Source organism: Pristis pectinata, chromosome 7 (genome assembly GCF_009764475.1).
Source record: "Pristis pectinata isolate sPriPec2 chromosome 7, sPriPec2.1.pri, whole genome shotgun sequence".
NCBI classification, from domain to species: Eukaryota; Metazoa; Chordata; class Chondrichthyes; order Rhinopristiformes; family Pristidae; genus Pristis; species Pristis pectinata.
In genome coordinates this window covers 56,604,170-56,624,793 of record NC_067411.1, presented here as the reverse complement: position 1 = coordinate 56,624,793, position 20,624 = coordinate 56,604,170, and the positions used below count along the sequence as shown (strand labels likewise).

Sequence of the window (20,624 nt, the reverse complement as noted above, 5' to 3'; positions counted from 1 at the left end):
CATACCATGCACCTTCTTTATCACCCTGTCAACCTGCATAGCCACTTTCAGGGAGCTATGGACTTGGACCCCAAGATCCCTCTGTACATCAACACTGTTAAGGGTCTTGCCATTAGCAGTGTACTGTCCTTTTACATTTGATCTCCCAAAGTGCAACACTTCACACTTGGCCGGTTTAAACTCCATCTGCCATTTCTTCGCCCATATCTGCAACTGATCTATGTCCAGCTGTATCCTTTTGAAGTCTTCTACACTATCCGTAACGCCACTGATCTTCATATCATCTGCAAACTTACTAACCCACCTATCTATGTTTTCTTCAAGGTCGTTTATATATACCAAAACAGCAGAGGTCCCAGTATAGATCCCCATGGAACACCACCAGTCATGGACCTCCAGCCAGAATAAGTCCCATCGACCACTACACTTTGTCTTCTATGGGCAAGCCAATTCTGAATCCAAATGGCCAAGTCACTGTGGATTTCATGCATCTTAATCTTCTGGATGAGCCTACCATGAGGGACCTTGTCAAACGCTTTACTAAAATCCATGTAGACAACATCCATAACTCTACCTTCATTGGTCACCTTCATCACCTCCTCAAAAAACTCAATCAAGTTAGTAAGACACGACTTGCTCGCACAAAGCCATGCTGACTGTCCCTAATTAGGCCATGGTTTTCCAAATGTTCATAAGTTCTCACCCTAAGGATCCTCTCTAGTAACTTCCCTACCACTGATGTGAGACTCACCAGTCTATAGTTTCCAGCATTATCCCTATTTCCTTTCTTGAATAATAGAACAATATTAGCTACTTGCCAGTCCTCCAGGATTTTGCCTGTGGTTAGACAGGACACAGATATTGGTCAAGGACCCAGCAATCTCATCTCTTGCCTCTCTCAATAATCTGGGGTATAATCAGGCCCTAAGGACTTATCCACCTTAATGCTCTTTAAGAAACCCAACACTACCTCCTTCTTTATCTTGAAATGCGCTAGCATATTAGCACACTCCACACTGATCTCCGTATCCTCCACATCCTTCTCCTTGGTAAATACTGGTGCGAAGTACTCATTTAGGACCTCTCCCACATCTTCCACCTCCAAGCACATGTTCCCTCCTTTATCCTTGCGTGGTCCTACCCACTCCCTAGTTATCCTCTTGCTCTTGATGTATGTATAGAATAGCTTGGGATTCTCTTTAATCTTACTTGCCAAGGACTTTTCACGTCCCCTCCTGGGCTTTCCTAATTCCCTTCTTCAGTTCTTTTCTGGTTTCTTTATAATCCTCAAGGGCTCTTCTTGATTTTAGCTTTGTAAACCTTATATACACTTCCTTTTTCTTCTTGACTAAGTTCACCATCTCTCTTCATCCAAGGTTCTCATACGTTGCCATCCTTGTCCTTCCTTCTTACTGGAACATACCTGTCCTGTACTGTGTGCAGCTGGTCTTTAAACACCCTCCACATGTCAGATGTGGATGTCCCAAAACAGCTGTTCCCAATTAACTCTCCCTAGTCCCTCCCTAATACTCTCATAATTTGCCCTGCTCCAATTTAATACTCTCCTGCAACATCAATACTTATCCTTATCTATAACTATCTTAAAACTTAAGGAGTTGTGATCACTGTTCCCCAACTGTTTTCCACCTGAAAGGTCAGTCACCTGGCCAGGCTCATTACCCAACACCAAGTCCAGTATGGCCCCTCGTCTTGTTGGACTATCTACATATTGATTTAAGAAACCCTCCTGGATGCCCCCCAACAAATTCTGCCCCGTCTAAACCTCTTGCACTAAGGAGGTCCCAGTCTATATTAGGGAAGTTGAAGTCACCCACAACAACAACCCTGATTTTTTTACATCTTTCCCTAATCTGCCTGCATATCTGTACCTCAATGTCCCAATGGCTACTGGGGGGTCTGCACTATAATCCCATCAGAGTGATAGCACTTTATTTATTTTTGAGTTCTATCACCCTTACCCATAATACTCCTAGCATTAATATACACACACTTCAACCGGTCCGTCCCATTGTGTCCATTACCTTGCTCCTGCCTGTTCTTACTGGTCATGGCATCTACCTTCCACTCAATCCTTCCACTTCCTGATCCAGTGCTCTGGTTCTCAACCCACTGCCAAACTATTTTAAAGCCTCCTGAGTAGCACGAGCGAACCTTGCAGCCAGTATATTGGTTCCCCTCCGGTTAAGGTGCAACCCATCCCTCTTGTATAAGTCGCCCCTGCCCCAGGAGAGGTTCCAATGATCCAAGAACCTGAAACTCTGTCCCCTGCACCAGTTCCTCAGCCAGTCATTCATCTTTCTATTCCTATTTTTCTATTCCTGCCCTGACTAGCATGTGGCACCAGGAGTAATCCAGAGATTACTATATTCGAGGTCCTGCTTTTCAGCCTCTTTCCTAACTCCCTATACTCATTGTACAGAACCTCTTCCCCTTTCGACCTATGTTATTGGTGTCAATGTGCACCATAACTTCTGGCTGCTACCCTCACCCTTAAGAATGTTCAGCAGCCCCTCTGAGACATCCTTGACCCTGGCACCTGGGAGGCAACACACCATCCTGGTGTCTCTTTTGCAGCCACAGAATCTCCAGTCTGTCCCCCTAACCTACCGAGTCTCCTATCACTATTGCTCTGCCTGCCTTTACCCTTCCCCGCTGAGCTGCAGAGCCAGCAACGGTGCCACTGACCTTGCTGCTGCTGCTGTGCCCTGATAGGTCAGCCCCCCAGCAGTATCCAAAGGGGTATACTTGTTGCTGAGAGGACTGGCCACAGGGGGACCCTGCACTGTCTACTCCCCTTACCTCTCCTGGTGGTCACCCAACTATCTGCTGCCTGTACCTTAGGTGTGACCACCTGTTATGAGAAAGGTTCTTTTGGGTCTCAAAAGTAGAGGTATCTGGACACACAGTCTTGTATTTTAAAAAGGAGAATTTATTTACAAAGACAGATGCGGGAACAGAATGAAAAGGAACGCATGCACGCTCATACTCGGGTAATCATGCAATGTGAGTGGAGTCGCAACGGGGGTGTAGTGCACACACACACAATGAACTGGTACAAATGATCAAGGAATAAACAATACGTTGCCTGAACCCGCTGAATATGGACAAGCAACGGCTCTACACTACTGGGAATCTACTTAAGACGCTCCTAGACCCCTGTGGAAGTGCACCCTCTTACCAGTGGTCCCTTGGCGTGGTCTTGACCCCGGCAGCAATCAGCATAGAGGAAGAGCTACCCACGTGTACCATCTTTTATAGGGCTGGAGAGCTGGGTGGAGCCCGCTCAGGTGATTCAAACAGGCCAGTGATTCAGGGTCAAGAACAAAGGTGTGTTACAAAGCCAGTCCTTAGATGTGCACTTGATGGGTGGGGCGGAGCCAAACCTTTGATTGACAGTGGTGTCACTTCTGACCCAATGGGCAATGCTATCATCCGACCATGGGGGTCAGTAGTGTTGTCATTGTCATCTGACAGCCATGGCCTTTCATACTACATTCCACCCCTCGGAAGTTACACCAATGCCCAATCATGGGGATAGCTATAACTAAGCTAACAAAAATACGCATCAGTGTGTGGTACCTAATGGAAGGCAGATGTGATTCTCATAATTTGACATACACAGCACAAAATGCAGACCGCTATTACAACTAAAACGAGGGCGGTGGCCCAGTGGACGATAGTTGCCCACCATCCCCCCAGAGACCCAAACGGCCACCAGTTTCCCCATGAGGTGTCTTGATGGAGGAGCTGGTCCCTTGCCTTTTGAATTCTAGTTATCGAGTCCCCAATGTGAGCAGCCAGGTCCGTGATGTTGCTGGACACATCTGGGATAAAGTTACAGCACTCCTTCCCAACCACTGCACAGGTTCCACCTTCTGCAGCGAGTAGGTAGTCCAGGGCCATCCGGTTCTGAAGGGCCATCAGCCTGATGGCAGCCAGCTCCGCTGCCATCTGTGTCAGGGTATACTTAGTACATTGCAGTGACAATTTCTGTTCATCAGCCATTGTCTGGAGCACACTGGTCATCTTGATGACTTCTCGGGATAGTCGGGCTGTGCCATACGTGGGGAAGGCAATCATCCAGAACCTCTCTGCCTCCGTGATGGCTCTTTTGTTCTGGTGGTCGATGTATGTTGGGTGCTCCCTGAGGTCGTCGAATGCGTGGATGTAGGGCACCACAAACGCTGGGCAGCAGCAACCATGGCCTTTCATACTACACCACCTCACCAAATCCCTTGTCCATGATGCTCTCAGCATCCCAGACAATCCTAAGTACATCCATTTCCAGCTCCAGTTCCTTCACAACGTCAGTGAGGAGCTATGGCTGGAAGGACTTCCTATAAGTGAAGTCATCCGGGACACTGGCAATTTCCCTGATCTCTCACATCCTGCAGGAGGAGCATCCCACTGCCCTAACCAGCATCCCAGCTACTCTAATAGGAATAATAATTCTAAGGAAAACTTCACCTACACCTACCTGCTCAGCCTCCTCTCACTGAAGCCTCCTGCACCAAAGCCTCAGCACTTATACTCAAACACGGCATTTACACCTCAGACATGGCTGCTCCCAAAAATGGCCACTCCGCTGGAGCCTGCTTCTCTTTTATACCTGCAAACAACAACTGGATAAACAAGCTCTTAACTGCAAAAAACAACTTTCAAAAAGCTGCTGGCTCCTCCCCTCTGCTCCTCTGGCTGCTGTAACTTTTAGAAAGTACTTTATTCTATTCTTCCTTTTAGGTCCAAACTAGATGTCTGCAGTTGCCACTTTTTCGATGAAAATACTACACTTCCTACAGTACCTTCTGGTTTTGAGTCACTGGAATACTTGAATGCATGACTTGCCATATAATTATCTAAGTCAATTATAAATACAGTGAATAATTGCAGTTCCAACACAGATCCCGTTGGACATGGATAGTCTCATTCTATCAAAATGAGTATCTACACATTCATTACCTCCTGTGCTTAGCCAATTTTCTAATTAGATCAAAAATTGCCTTCAATTCAATGAGTTTCACCTTTGTTAAATACCTCCTGGAAGTCCATAAATATAATTCACTAGCATTCCCTTGAGCACTACTTTTGACAAGTCCTTCAAAAAAACAGTCAAGTTTATTTAACTTTTATGAATCCACCTTAGCCCTATCTGACCGTCCGAGAATTTTTTGTGTTTTTATTCACTTTGTCGATAATTACAGACATTCACGATTCACCGGCAATGGCTGTTAGGTAAACGCTTCTGCAATATCCTGATTTCTCTGTCTCACCTTTCTTAAACTGTAGAGTGACATGAACAATTTTCTAACAGTCTAATGTAATGACTCCTGAATCGAGTGAACTTTAGAATATTATAATTTACAACTGCAGTTTTCTCGCATCTGGTTCAAGATATTTATCATTCTTTGAGCTATTAGTTTCTTCATTACTATTATTACTATTACCTTTGTGTAAATTTTGGTGAAACCCAAAGTACTGACATAAAGAAATATTAAAACAAGCCATCCATTTCCTTATTTTCATTTATAACATCCCCATTTCTACTATCTGTTTGCTACATATAATTGTAGATATTGTTGGATGGATTTTGATACACCATACGTTTTATTTCATACTCCCTTTCTCTTTCATCACATTGCTCTCCTCTATTCTCCAAGCTCAGCTCTGGTATTGTATTTTCATGTGCCTTTTCTTTTGGTTTTATATTAGTTCTTGCCTTTTCCGTCATCTCTGGATTATTTCAAGAAAATCTCTTGACTCCTGGTGGTAAAAACTGAATCTTGTTCACATTAAATTCTTTTTGAATATCTCACACTGATTTTCTGTTGTTACAGATTGGCTTATTATTTGTTACTAAATCTAAATTTTAATTTTCCTTCTGCCTAAGATTGTTGGTCTGAATCATGCTCCCACCACCATGTCATCCACTCATTTCAGGGGCAATGTTACAAATCTTTGCTTTTAAATAATGAGTGAAAAATTCAAATCTGTGCTCTTTATACCCTAAACTGAGATGCGTCTTTCTCAAACACGGCCTTCCAGTGACAAAAGGTCACCATTATTAATGATTCTCTCTCTACAGATGCTGCCTGACATGCTGATTATTTCCTGCATTTTCTGTTTTCTTTTCAGATTTCCAGCATCTGCATTTTTTTTGTTTTTCAACAGTTTTCCAGCATTGTGCACCACGTCCCTTTGATTCTTATAACTATACAGTTGTCATTAACAAGTATAGTCATTCAGTGTGTTCAATTCCAATGTGTGAGCAGGGATCTGTATTAAATAACTAACCAGGGTAACATACAATAAGCACTCAAAGGCCTAACAGCAACACGCATGACGGTACCAGTTCCAGTTCCAATTGTTGCCAAGTTGCCCAGAGTACACAGGGTGCTTTGGACAAGGGAACGCTTCATCAACATTTTATACACAAGGATACAGCCAGTTGTTACTTTCAGCATTAGGGAGATGTGCAGAGCTCACTGTGTACTCTAGCATAGAGATGGTAAGTCTGAGTGACCCTCAGGAGATTGTATCCTTGAAAGTTTGTGTTGTGCTTGGGCATGTACACTGTTTAACACTGTAGCACTTATCCTAGAGTATTATTGTTAACTGCTGCCCCACTCACACTCTGGGTGATCCTAGTCCATGTTGACCCTGTGCGATTCACATTGTTCAATGAGTCACTGAGCAGCCTTCCCTTTATATAAACCAGCTCCACCCTGTGCTGTTCCACACAGAGACCAGTGTCCATACAAGACGAGGACTGCACATCACTGACCGGGCCTCTGCTGCAGGAGAATGAAACCATTCTCAGCTTTTGCTCTTGTCTCCCTCTGCTTCCTCTCCACTGTGGGTAAGTTACTCACTGTTTATGGTTAAGGACCTTCACTGCTCCCATTGCTAGTGGGCTTTCACCTTGGCTTTCACTTTGCTTTCTGATTTTCCCCACTCCAAGTCATTCATAATTCACATTAACCCCTCAGCATTGTACTGAGGAAGGGCAGGAGGTGCTGTTTCACTCACAAGCTGTTAAAACTAAGCTGTGCCTACCACTTCTGGAGCTTCAGATTTACTGGGAAGGTTCATGGAACTTATCAACGGTGAGCAGGATCATGCTTTCTTCAACTAGGAGCTCACAACTCAAATTAATGCATCATCTGTTTCATTGTTGCCTGTGAGACCTTGCTAGATCATAAGTTCCTTCCACATTTGTCTACAAAACCATAGCAACAGCATTTTATAAAGTAATTCATAGCATGCAAAGCATTTTGGAAAGCCTAAGAGTTTGGAGAGGAGATATATCATAATCTCAGGGGCTGGGGTTACTCTGTATTGTATCCCACTCTCAAGAATAGGGGAGTTTCTCCCTGAATTGACTTTCCCTCCAATCTAGGTACTCCTGTCTGAGTGATTTTGCTGCTGAGGCACAGAGTGTGGATGAGAAAAAGAAAATTGTCCAAGCTAGATGCGGGAGTGCCCCTGAGGTATCAGTGTGTTGGAACAAAGAGAAATCTAGGCACCAATACATCACATATAAACAACAGAACAGGCCAGTGTAATACCTGTAGCAAGGTTGGAGTTGGGTTGAACAAAGGACTCAATGGTGAGTTTTTTCACTTGTGGGTCTGAGAATGTGGGGAAGGAATACAAGAACTGGAACATTAGCTCACATGGGATCTGCATGAAAAACCACGCAGTGTAGCAGGAATCACAAGAACAGAAGGTGGGTCTCACAAACAGGACTGTTTTGAAGAAGACACAGAGGAAAAAGCTTCGAGAAAGATGTGTGATCAGGGCTAAAGTAAGGGGAGCCATTTTTTGATTCTAAAATATGCTTTCTTTATTTTAAAAAAATCAAAAATATATAAATACACTGCATTCAAGTCAACATTTTCAATTCAAGTAATGTTTTTCATTACTGGACATTAGAACATCATCCATTAAAGTAAATAGTTCATGAGGTTATAACACAAATTTCAACTAATTTGTGTATAATGGCAGGCAGCTGAAAACAATAACCTTTCTCCAAAGAGCCCCTACAGATTTTTTTAACCAATAACTTTATTTACTTATTTATAATATTCACAACAATTTTGGATTAAAATCGAACCTCGCCTCTAGCATGCACTCCAGCCCCTGCAATGTCCATTAGTCCCAGAAGACCTCCACCCAGCCAATGGACAAGACACCATGGACATCCAGGCACAGACATGTCCTTGGAAGAGGGGCAGGCAGTCAGCTCATACACACCCCTCGATGGCCCACTGCCTAGACCTGTGAATGGCTGGCAGTGGAGCCCAGGAGTACACCAACAAGCAGGTCCCCCGGCTGACCTGCCCCACTTCTCCCTGTGACCAAAGATCAGGAGCATGGGGCTGAATGCAACCAGAACTTGAGGAGCAGCCCCTTCAAATACTCAGATAGGGTCCTCAGCCTTTGACATTCCATATGAACATAAGACATTTACTCATCCAAGCCACAGAAATAGCAGGTGGCCTGGGAGTCTGAGAACCAACTGAAAAATCTAGAGCATGAGACTGCTCTGTACAGGACCTTTCACCTCATGTCCCCAATGTGAAGGGGGAGGACTCTGCTGGGAAACCCCCTCACTGCCAGATGGCAGAGTGGACCACATGTCAGGATGGCCGATACGGGCAAGGAAATGGAGAGCATGCAGGAATATCCTGTGCAGGAAACATCTCCACACTGTGAGGGCATTTCTGGGAGATGGCTCATATTATGTGGGACTGGCTCCTGGGGAGGGGTTTGGGGCTTGGGTCTGATGAGCAATTCTGGCCTTGTGGGGGTTAGCTTGGTTGGGGTCACCCTATACCCATGAACAGTCTTGACACCCACTATGATGGGACTACTGGAGGCTTTAGCCAAGGGCCTCTGTGGTGTGCAGTTTGCTCCTTCGCCATCTGGTCTGTCCCTTTGTCTGGGCATTCAGGCAGCTAGAACACCTCTCTCTGCCAGTGCAGAGTCGACCATGGCAGAGCAGTGCAAGCAGAACCTTGCCACTTGGAGCTGTGTGTCATCCTAAACCAATGCCCCTGACGGAAGATATACATTGCCAAAACACGCAATCTGTGAGGATGCTCTATTGCAGGTATCTCTACAGGGTCCAAAAGACGAGTCACCATCTGGATATGTATGCACACCAGCGACTGACCTCCCTCCTCTATCAGGAGACTCAGATCCATACTAGAGACTCAGGGTTTTACTCTTGTCCCAGAAAAAATCCATCAGTTTCTTCCGGACATTAGCAACAAAAACAGGGAGTGAGAAAAAAACTGACCAACCAGTATGGCATTGGGATCACCAGTTGGTTTATGACCAATGCTCAGCCCTTGTAGAAAAGCACTTGGAGCAGTTGTGTCCAACACCCTACTTCTAGCTCCTATTCTTCAACCAGGCTCCCTTAGCATCACGGAAACCAGCCTCCCCTCTGTCTATACCTCTCGCTGCCTTGGTGAAGCAGCCAGCATAATCAAAGACCCCTCCCACCCGAGTCATTCTCTCTCCTCTCCTCTCCCATCAGGCAGAAGATACAGGAACCTGAGAGCACATACCACCAGGCTCAGGGACAGCTTCTTTCCCACTGTGATAAGACTAGTGAACGGTTCCTTTATATGATGAGATGGACTTGTTATGACTTTGCACCTTATTGTCTACCTGCAATGCACTTCCCTGTAGCTGTGACACTTTACTCTGTATTCTGTTATTGTTTTTACCCTGTACTACCTCAATGCATTGTGTAATGAATTGATCTGTACAAACGGTATGCAAGACAAGTTTTTCACTGTACCTTGGTACAAGTGACAATAATAAACCAGTACCAATACCTTGACAGGGCTCAGGTAGACTCCCTAATAGAGAAAGTGCACGGAATTCCACACAAATGGGCTCATCTCATCTGACAAGGAGTCCAGCTGCCACTGACCTACCAAAGGTCTGGAACATTTCTCCTACTTCATCCATGTGGAGGATGTGGCTGGAAAAACCCACTGGCACTCATGCATCCTCCACAGACCAACAGGATCTGTGACCAAGAGGAGCATGTCGTCAGTGTAAGCTGAGAGGACGACCTCCATGCCCGGCTCATGCAGATCAAAACCCGACAACCTCCTCCGGAGATAATACAGGAAAGGCTCCATGCAGATGGAATATAGTTGTCCAGACATGGGGCATCCCTGACGCACTTCTTCCCCAAGGCAAAGGGCACCGTCAAGGACCCATTAACTTTCACCAGACACTGTTTGGCAGCATATAAAAGTTGGACTTGGTCCATGAAATAAGATCTGTGTCTGAATTCACAGAGTCCTGGAAAAGTGTTAGTGAATCACCCTTTTGAATTCCTTCTCCTGGTCAAGGTAGAGAAAGGTAAATGACAGACTACCCTTCTAAAAAAGGGGAATCTCGGACCAAATCAACATTGCCTTGAATGGAGTGGCCTGGGCCCACACAGGACTAGTCAGGGTGGATCACGTGGCCTCACCCAGAGCCCAGGAAGTTGACATGACCCAGGCAAAGACTTTGTAATCCATGCTGAGGAGAAAGATTGGGCAACAGTTTCTTAAGAGGGGAGATCACCCAGATCTCCCAGAGAGCATGGAAGAACCATACAGTCAGCTCCATCAACATCAGTGGAGCGTCCAGTCAATTGGCCCCTCCTAGGCTTACATCAACAGGTGTACAGCACAGGAGTAGGCCCTTTAGCCCTCCATGTCTGCACCATGGTGCCAATCTAACTAATCCCATCTGGCTGAAAGTGGTCTGTATCCCTCTACCCTGCCTCTTCACATGTCTATCTAAATCGTCTTAAATATTGCTTTTGTACCTGCTCCTACCACCTCCCCTAGCAGTGTGTTCCAGGCATCTACCACTCTCTGGATAAAAAGCTTACCTCGCATATCTCCTTTAAACTTTCCCACTCTACCTTAAACCTATGCCCTATACTATTTGATATTTCCACCCTGGGAAAAAGACTCTATCTACTGTATCGATACTTCTCATAATTTTAAAGACTTCTATCAGGTCACTCCTCAGCCTCCTATTCTCCAGTGAAAACAATCCAAGTTTGTCAAACCTCTCCTTGTAGCAAATACAGTCCAATCCAGGCAACATCCTGGTAAGCCTCTTCTGCACTCTTTCCAAAGCCTCCATATCCTACCCTTAACATGGTGACCGGATCTGCGCACAATACTCCAGATGTGGTCTAACAAAAGCTTTATACTGGTGCAACACAATCTCCCATCTTTTTCACTCAATGCCCAGACCGATGAAGGCAAGCATGTTGTCTGCCTTCTTTATCACTCTGTCTACTTGTGTTGTCACTTTCAGGGAGCTATGAACTTGCACCCCAATATCTCTGTTTGCATCAATGCCCCTAAGGGTTCTGCGAATTACTGTATACTTTCCTCTAGTATTTGACCTCCCAAAATGCAAAATCTCACATTTGTTCGGATTAAATTCCATCTGCCATTTCTCCACCCACATTTCCAACTGACCTATATCCTGTTGTACTCCTTGACAAGCTTCCTCACTATCCACAACTTCACCAGTTTTCGTGTTGTCTGCAGACTTATTAATTAGACCACCTACATTTTCATACTGATCATTTATGTGATCCACAAATAGCAGAGGTCCAAGTACTGATTCTTAGAGAACACAATGGTTACAGGCCTCTGGTCAGAGAAGCACCCCTCTACCATTAATCTCTGCCTTCTATGACCAAATCAATTTTGAATGCAGCCTTCCAACTCATAGTGGATCCTATGTGACTTAATCTTCTGGACCAGACACGAGGGACCTTGTCAAGTGCTTTACAAACATCCTTGCGGACAACATCCACTGCCCTACACCCATTCACCATCTTCATCACTTCTGCAAAAAACTCTATCAAATTTGTGGACCTCCCCCTCAGAAAACCATACTAACATTCCCTAATAAGTCCACAATTTTCCAAGTGTGACTAAATCCTGTTTGTGAGAATCTTTTCCAATAATTTTCCTGCCACCAAGGTAAGGTTCACCAACCTATGATTTCCTGGTTTGTCCCTGTTGCTCTTCTTAAACAAAGGAACAACACCGGCCATTCTCCAGTCCTCTGGGACTTCACCTGTGGCTAAAAAAGATACAAAGGTCTTGTCAAAGACCCCAGCAATCTCTTCCCATGCCTCCCTCAGTATCCTAGGATAGATTCCATCAGGCCCTGGGGACGTACCCACCTAAATGTTTCATGGGAGACCCCACACCACCTCCTTCTTAATATCGACATGCCCCAGAAGATCTGCATACCACTCCATAATCTCACCATCATCCATGTCCTTCCCCTTGGTGAATACCGATGCATGCAAAATACTCATTTGGGAACTTGCCCACTTCCTCTGGATCCAGACATAGACTTTCCCTCCTTTGTCCTTGAGTGGACCTACCCTTTCCTTAGCTATCCTCTTGCTCCTAACATACGTACTGTATAAAATGCCTTGGAATTCTCTTTAATCCTACTTGCCAAAGACATTTCATTATCCCTTTCAGCCTCTCCTCATTCCTTATTTAAGTTCTATCTTGATTTTTTTATATTTTTGAAGGGCCTTGTCCAATTTCAGCTTCCTAAGCTTACCTATGCTTCCTTTTTCTTTTTGACTAAACTTACAATGTCTTTTATCATCCAAGGTTCCCAAACCTTGCCTGAACCTTATCTTTAATTCTCATAGGAACATGCTGGTCCTGAACTCTAACCAGCTGGCCTTAAAAGGACTCCCACATGTCAGATGTGGACTTACCCCCAAACAGCCAATCCCAATCTACTCTCCCCCGTTACTGCCTAATACTGTTATAATTAGCTTTCCCCCAATTAAGCATTTTTCCCTGAGGTCGGGTCTTATTCTTATCCATAACTATCTTAAAACTTTCAGAATTATGATCACTGTCCCCAAGATGCTCCCCTAATGAAACTTCAATCACCTGGCCAGGCTCATTTCCCAGTACAAGGTCTCGTACTGCCCCTCCCCAGAAACCCTCCTGGATGCACCTAACAAATTCTGCCCCGTCTAAGCCTTTGGCACTAAGTGTGTCCCAGTTATTATTCTGGAAATGAAAATCACCTACTACAACTATCTTGTTGTCTTTACATTTTTTCATAATCTGCCTGCACATTTGTTTCTTTAGATCCTGCTGGTTATTGGGAGGCCCATTGTAAAGCTTCATCGTAGTAATTGAACTTTTCTTATTTCTGATCTCTATCCATATTATTTCACTGGATGAGCCCTCCAAGATGTCCTCACTTATCCGTTGTGACATTCTCCCTGATCGGTCGTTCACCTCCCCCGCTTCTTTTACATGTCTCTCTATCGCGTCTGAAATATCTAAACCCTGGAACACTGAGCTGCCAGTCCTGGCTCTCTCTCAACCAAGTTTCTAATAATAGCTACAACATCATAGTTCCATGCTCTAATCCAGGCTCTGAGCTCATCTGCCTTACCTGTTATATTCTTTGCATGAAAGTAAATACACGTTAATCGGTCAGTCACACTGTGCTCATTAAGCCAGCCCTGCCTGTTCTTCCTATCAGACTGACTTGACCTGACCTCTACCTTCCCCTCAATCCCTCTACTTGCTGACCTATGGTTCCCAACCCCTGCCTGCGAGTTTCAACCCTCCTGAGCAGCACTAGCGAACCTCCCTGCAAGGATATTGTTTCCCCTCCAGTTTAGGTGCCATCCATTCTTACTGTACAGGTCCCACTTACCTGGGAAGAGAGCCCAGTGATCCAGGTATCTGAAGCCCTCTGTCCTACACCAGTTCTTTAGCCACATATTCAACTGGCATGTGGATAGGGAGTAATGCTGAAGGGCCTGTCCCTGTGCTGCACTGTTCTAGTACAACCCTAGAGGTAACTTTCTGCCTAAATCCCTAAATTCCCTTTGTAGGACCTCATCCCACTTCCTGCCTATGTCGTTAGTACCAATATGAACCACAACCTCTGGCTGCTCACTCTTCCCTTTCAGGATGTCCCATGCCTCTCCAGAGACATCCTTCATACTGGCACCAGGGAGGCAACACGCCATCCTGGAGTCTTCCTCGTGGCCACAGAAAAGCCTTTCTGTACCCCTGACTATAGAATCCTCTATCACTACCACTTGCTTTCACTTCGACTCTCCCTAATGTACAACAGAGCCAATCATGGTGCCACCGATCTGGCTGCTATTGCTTTCCCCTGAGAAGCCATTCCCCCAACAGTATCCAAGACGGTATACTAGAGAAACAAAGGCCTGCAGATGCTGGAATCTAGAAGAAAAACACGATGATACTGGAGGGACTCAGCAGGCCAGGCAGCATCCGTGAAGAAAAGCAGGCAGTGAACAGTGAAGAAGGGTCCTGACCCGAAACATTGACCACCTGCTTTTCTCCACAGATGCTGCCTGGCCTGCTGAGTTCCTCCAGCATCATAGTGTTTTTCATTCAAAACGGTATACTTGTTTGAGAAGGGGAACAGCCACAGAAGATTCCTGCACTACTTGAAGCTCCTCCTGGCAGTCACCCACCTATCTAGCTGAACCTCTAGTGCAACCACCTCCATGAAGCTCCTGTCAATAATATTTTCTGCTATCTTTTGACCTTCGGTAGGTCCTCCCACAAAACTCTGCATGCATCCTCTCAGGATAGATCATGGTCCAAACCTTGTGGGAACTAGATCCATGACTTCATTTACACACCTCGGGACCTCTCAAACTTCAGGTCCCTTCTTCTTTTTATACGTCTGCCATAGGGCAAGGTCCTTGACAGCTTGGCCTGAGCAGTCAAGCACCTCCCTCTCAAAGCTCCCCCTAGGATTCTCGCCTCTTGGTTGACCCCCTCGTATACTCCTGACGGAAGGAATAGATCGATTGCCCTCATTCCACCACAGCCTGAAGGAGGGAAGCCCTCCTGCTTCCTCCTCCATTTGGCCCAGAACCAATGGGACAAAACCTGGAATCACCCATCCTCCAGTAGCTGGTTGTTAAAATGCCAGTTTGGGAATCCCACAGATTAGTGTGGGGATGGGAAGGGGAGTTGAAAGGTGGCATGCAACCAGGAGCTCGGGGTGGCCATTGCGGACAGCGTGCAGGTGTTCTGCAAACCCGTCGCCCGGTCTGCGCTTGGTTTCTCCAATGTAGAGGAGGCCACATTGGGAATACCGAATGCAGTAGACGAGGTTGAAGAAGGTGCACATGAACTTTTGCCTCACCTGGAAGGGGTGTTTAGGTCCCTGGATGGAGGTAAGGAAGGAGGTATAGGAACAAGTGTAGCACCTTCTGTGGATGCAGGGGAAAGTGCCAGGGGTCAGGAAGGGCTCGGTGGGGAGGGATGATTGGACCAGGGAGACACTGAGAGAGTGGTTCCTGTGGAAGGCGGAAAGGAGTGGGGAGGAGAAGATGTGGCAGGTGGTGGGATCTCATCACAGCTGGAGGAAATGATGAAGGATGATGTTCTGAATGTCAAGACTGGTAGGGTGAAAGATGAGGATGAGGGCAATTCTCTCTTTTCTGTTTGGAGGGGGAGGGAGTGAGAGCAGAAGTCTGAGAAATGGAGGAAATGCAAGAGAGGGTTCCATCAACTACAGCAGAAGGGAAGCGACATTTTCTGGAAAAGGAGGACATTTCAGGTGTCCTGGAATAGAAGGCCTCATCTTGAGAGCAGATACAGCAGAGACACAGAAAATGGGAGCAAGGGATGGCATCCTAAGATAAGATATTTTTATTAGTCACGTATACATCAAAACACACAGTGAAATACATCTTTTGCGTAGAGTGTTCTGGGGGCAGCCCGCAAGTGTCACCACGCTTCTGGCACCAACATAGCATGCCCACAACTTCCTAACCCGTATGCCTTTGGAATGTGGGAGGAAACCGGAGCACCCGGAGGAAACCCACGCAGATGCAGGGAGAACATTCTGTCCTCATAGACAGTGGCCAGAATTGAACCCGGGTCACTGGTGCTGTAATAGCGTTACGCTAATTGCTACACTACCGTGCCTGCCCTCAATTCCATTCGTATTCTCACAAATGGAATGGAATTTGCTATTTGATTAACTTTTTGGTGGAATCATCATAACAATAATTTGTAAGAATTTGTCTACGTAATTTTGCATAATGTGAAACTTTTAAGTTGTTAATGAAGTTTTCATGTACTTTGCATTTTTCTGATTGAAGCTGGTGTCTATTATGTAATCATTGTTCACTATTTTAATTCTTCCAGTTGCAGCAAGTGAACTAAAAATGGAGGTAAGATGTGCAAAATTTAACTCCTTGTTCATGTCATCAGCCTAGATTTTGAAGTGTTACACTTGCCTTTCTCTTCAGATCCAGCCGTATTGTAAAGACATACCTAAGAGGATTCCTCTATGTGATCAAAACCGCGCACCGGTCTGTGGAACTAATGGGGTGACCTATGGCAATGAATGTCGACTTTGTGCTGCAGTTTGGTAAAACAACATTTTTTATGTTCTCTTAAAAGTAGAAACTTGAGTGGAAGCTTTATACAGCTCAGCACCTACTCAGTACTGGTTGGGGTTGGAGATCAGAAGAAGGGTTAGAATACTAGGTTTAGTGAGTAGCACTAAAGCCATGGGAAAGAAAATCAGGCAGAGTACTAAAGAAAAGTGCTACCAAATCACTGCTGTTTGTTTTAAACCATTGCCCGTGGCTTATTCCACCCTGGAAGGGTCACGCTCCCAGAAGAGTTACTTGCTAGGCTGCACAACATATTGAGATTGAGAGCTACAGTACTGCAGTCCCAGCTCCCAGCCAATGAAATACTTTAATTGCACTGGCTGTATTCTTCTTAATTCTTGTTGACAGGAGGAGGTCATTTGTCCCAGCGAGTCTATATCAGGTCTCCTACCACCCAATAGTAGCCAATTTACCTACCAACAAGTATGTCTTTGGGGTGTGGGAGGAAACAAGTTCACCCCTGGAAAAGCCCTCAAGTAGAACATGCCAACTCTACACAGTCAGCACATGATCGGGATCGAACCCAGGTCACTGGAGCTGTGAGACAGCAGCACTACTTACTGCATCACTGTGCTTTCCTGCCTATTTCATGTAAAAATATGCACCCAATATTGACTGAACATAAAACACAGAGCATAGAACAGTACAGCACTAGAACAGGCCCTTTGGCCCATCATGTTTGCACCTACCATGATGCCAAATTAAACTAATCCCATCTACCCGCATATGGTCCATGTCCCTCTGTTCCCTGCCTGTTCACAAGCCTGTCTAAATGCCTCTTAGACGTTGCTATCATATCTGCTTCTACACTTCCCTTGGCAGTGCATTCCAGGCACCTATCACTCTCGGTGTAAAAAATCACTACTGTCCTGGTCAGTATTTTTCCACTGATAGATGACTAATTGCACACTTAATTGGCTGCTGAGTTTGCCTGCACAAGTAAATCTTCTTAAGAAGAATTTGATAAGGGGCTATATAAATTGAAGTCCATTCTTGAGTTGATCATGTCCATTTCGCATAGATTGGGATACATTTTGACCTTGTACAACAGAGTGAAAAAGTTGATGGCAAATTGTTTCATCAGTACCCCGCCTCTCCAGGGTTTCTCTGAACAATTGCACAAAATCACATTATCTCTTTAATATTTCAAATGAACATTACTGTTCATCCAATGGTTTTACCTTAAGTAATTTATAAGTAACAATGTTGACATGAAATGTATGCTTGATGAATATTTGTCTTTGCCATGTACTGGTTCTGTAGCTGACTATTTGCAGTGGTCATTATTACTAAAATAATTTTAGCCAGTTTTAGATTATGTTTACCTTGTCTGTCTTCACGAATATGAATACAATACAGACAGTCCTGTATATTCACACTGAGACTGGCTTGAAAGTTAGCATCTGGAGTTATTTGTTGTTTGCCTTAATATCTGACTGACAGTAGAACTTCAGGCACCTATGATGCTACTTAATATGTTGAATATAATACAAAACATCATGTCAGCCTAATGCTTTTTTATCAGTGGTGTGAACAGAGGTATAGAGTCAAAGATTCACAATGCACGGAAACAGGCCCTTTGCCCCAATGAGTCTGCAACAACCATCAATCACCCATTTACACCAATCCTATTTTATGTTCATCACATTCTTATCAACTCCTCCCAGATTCTACAACTCACCTACACATCAGTGAATTTGCAGTGGTTAATTAACTTGCCAACCCGTATATCTTTTGGGACGTGGGAAGAAACTGGAGCACATGGAGGAATCCTACGTGGTGACAGGGAGAAGGTGCAAGCTCTGCCCAGATAACACTGGAGATCATTGAAGCCTGGCTGCTGGAGCTGTGGGGAACCAGCTATTCCAGCTGCCTCACTATACCACCCTCATCGCTCCTCATTTTACCTGTGGCCAGTACCTCTGAGGATCCACAGCAGATATTGTATGTAGTGCCAGACAATCCCCAGTAGCCCACAGTAGACGGTCATTCTTTCAGAACACATCTGGGCATTTGCCTCTTTGCCAGACCTTGCAAGGAATTCTTCAAAACCGCAAATAGTTCATGTAGATGATCTTGCTTGGACATTGCACTTCACTGGTACACAGACCTGGTGAGATTTCAATCTCCTGAAATTATGACTGAGCAATACTGGGATTAGTAGGTGCCTTGCATCGGTCCAGTAACACCACCGGCTCTACCTCATTCAACACAGTGATAATCTCCTGCATCCTCCTTAACTTTGCCATCTACAATCTTTAGAGTGTGCCTAATTCTACAGTTGCAAGGCATAGGTGGAACTATGAGATGTTCTTACATTCTTGCTAAGACTGGATTCTTCTTCCCTTCCTAAGAAATCAGTGTCAAGATGCTATGCTGTTAACACCTCCGTGCCCCTGTGGGTCTGGGGTCCTGAGTTCAAATTTTACCATGGTACCTGAGGAATTTAAATTAAAGCTATTAAATTTATCTGAATTCAGAAGCTAATGGTTACCATAAAAGATTGTCATGAAACCCACCTGTTCACTAATGTCCTTCAGGAACAGTAATCTGCTGTCCGTAACCATTCTGTTTGTGACTTCATACCCATGGCAAGGTTCTTGACTCTGACCTGCTGTTTGAAATGGCTCAGTAAGCCATACAGTTCATGGGAGGCAAGGTATAGGGAATAGATGCTGATATAGCCGGCACACCCACATCCTCTCAAGGAATAAGCATCATTGTTATGTGTGTGATGTAGCTCAATTTGAGGTGCATGGAATTTCCTAGTAGGCCAAAGTCACATGATATGGTGCTAAACATAGCTCAGAACCTGCAGTCAGTAGAAAGCTGCCCAGTGTTTGTACTAACCTAGGGCAATTTGGCAGCAGGAATTTGTCATCAGGATCAGCCTTCACTCCTCATGGCAAGGCCTCACGTGTTGATACAGTCTTCCATGATGTAACGTGATCAGGGGAGGGACCACAGTAAAGCTGAAAGAATATTTAACTGTCAGCTGAATAAGAATGGCGCAGTGATGCAAATGGTAGAGCTGCTGCCTTACAGCTCCAGTAATCTAGGTTCAATCCTTACCATGATCTCATCTAATCTCTCATCTAATTCCTACCGAAAATAGTCCAGAGCTCAAGAGGGATTGAAAGAAAAGCTCAGGTTGCCTGTTTGCTCTTATCCCCTACAGCAATGCTAACTTGTTATGATTTCAATGTTAACTGTGTTTGAGACTAGGAAGATGTACATTCACTTCATGCATAAGTCCCTTAACTGCCTGATTGGTTCTTAACAATTTTTAAGTGTTAACTATACAAAATCTTAACATTTTACAAAAATGAACCTTTGGAATGGTTTGACAGATTGGGCAAAGGTAGATTAATACCATCCTAATGCCACTAGTCCTGACACCTGTGCCTTTGTTCTCAGAAAAGCTGATGTTCTTTTTACGTACAGGGCTACGAGGGTGAAAATCAAGATTCAGAAGTACGGAAATTGTTAAATTCATCTTCACTTAGACCAGCAGTGAGAGATCCCATCTAAGCATCAGACTGATGTGATAATTTGACCACTCCAATTGACCACCATTGTCTCTTCAACAGTGAATGAATGACAACATCATTTGCTGTTGCTGCTAACAGTGAAGTTACTCAATCAAAAATCCTGTACGTGGTTTGATGAAATTTTTTTTAGATCATTGTTTACTTCTTAAAGTATATATTTAAACCATTATTGTTAAATATTAGATAGCTTTCCAATTTCAATTTGTAGTCTCTTCACATGCATTGTTGTTTTTAAATAAAATGTTTGACAGAAGTTGCTGTTTCTTATCAGGCAATGATTTACATGGAATAGCAGAAGAAGGAACTGATTTGGATGTATCATATTTTACATACCTTTCATATCTCTCTGTTATGCATGCAATTTATTTACAAGGTCATACAAACAGTTTATGATCTGAGTAAGCAGTTTATCTGATCTCTGTGGTGTTATGGGAGAGGTGTTTAGCCAGGATATTGGAGGAACCTGCAACTCTTGTTCAAATAACTTTGGGGCTCCCTTAATATCTACCTGAACTACTCTGAAAGAGGACACCTCCAATGATGCAGCCTTTAGA

General features: G+C 44.5%; 1 protein-coding gene across 1 annotated transcript in view; it reads left to right on the top strand.

Moving 5' to 3' along the window:
* The window catches only part of LOC127572972 (ovomucoid-like), a 72,890-nt gene extending 52,859 nt beyond the window's left edge, over positions 1-20,031 (top strand). The window contains exons 2-3 of the mRNA XM_052020709.1: positions 16,370-16,491; positions 19,964-20,031. Coding sequence (XP_051876669.1) covers positions 16,370-16,491; positions 19,964-20,009 — 168 coding nt within the window. The 3' untranslated portion in view covers positions 20,010-20,031. The remainder of the gene's footprint in view (positions 1-16,369; positions 16,492-19,963) is intronic.
* The last annotated feature ends 593 nt before the right edge of the window (positions 20,032-20,624 follow it).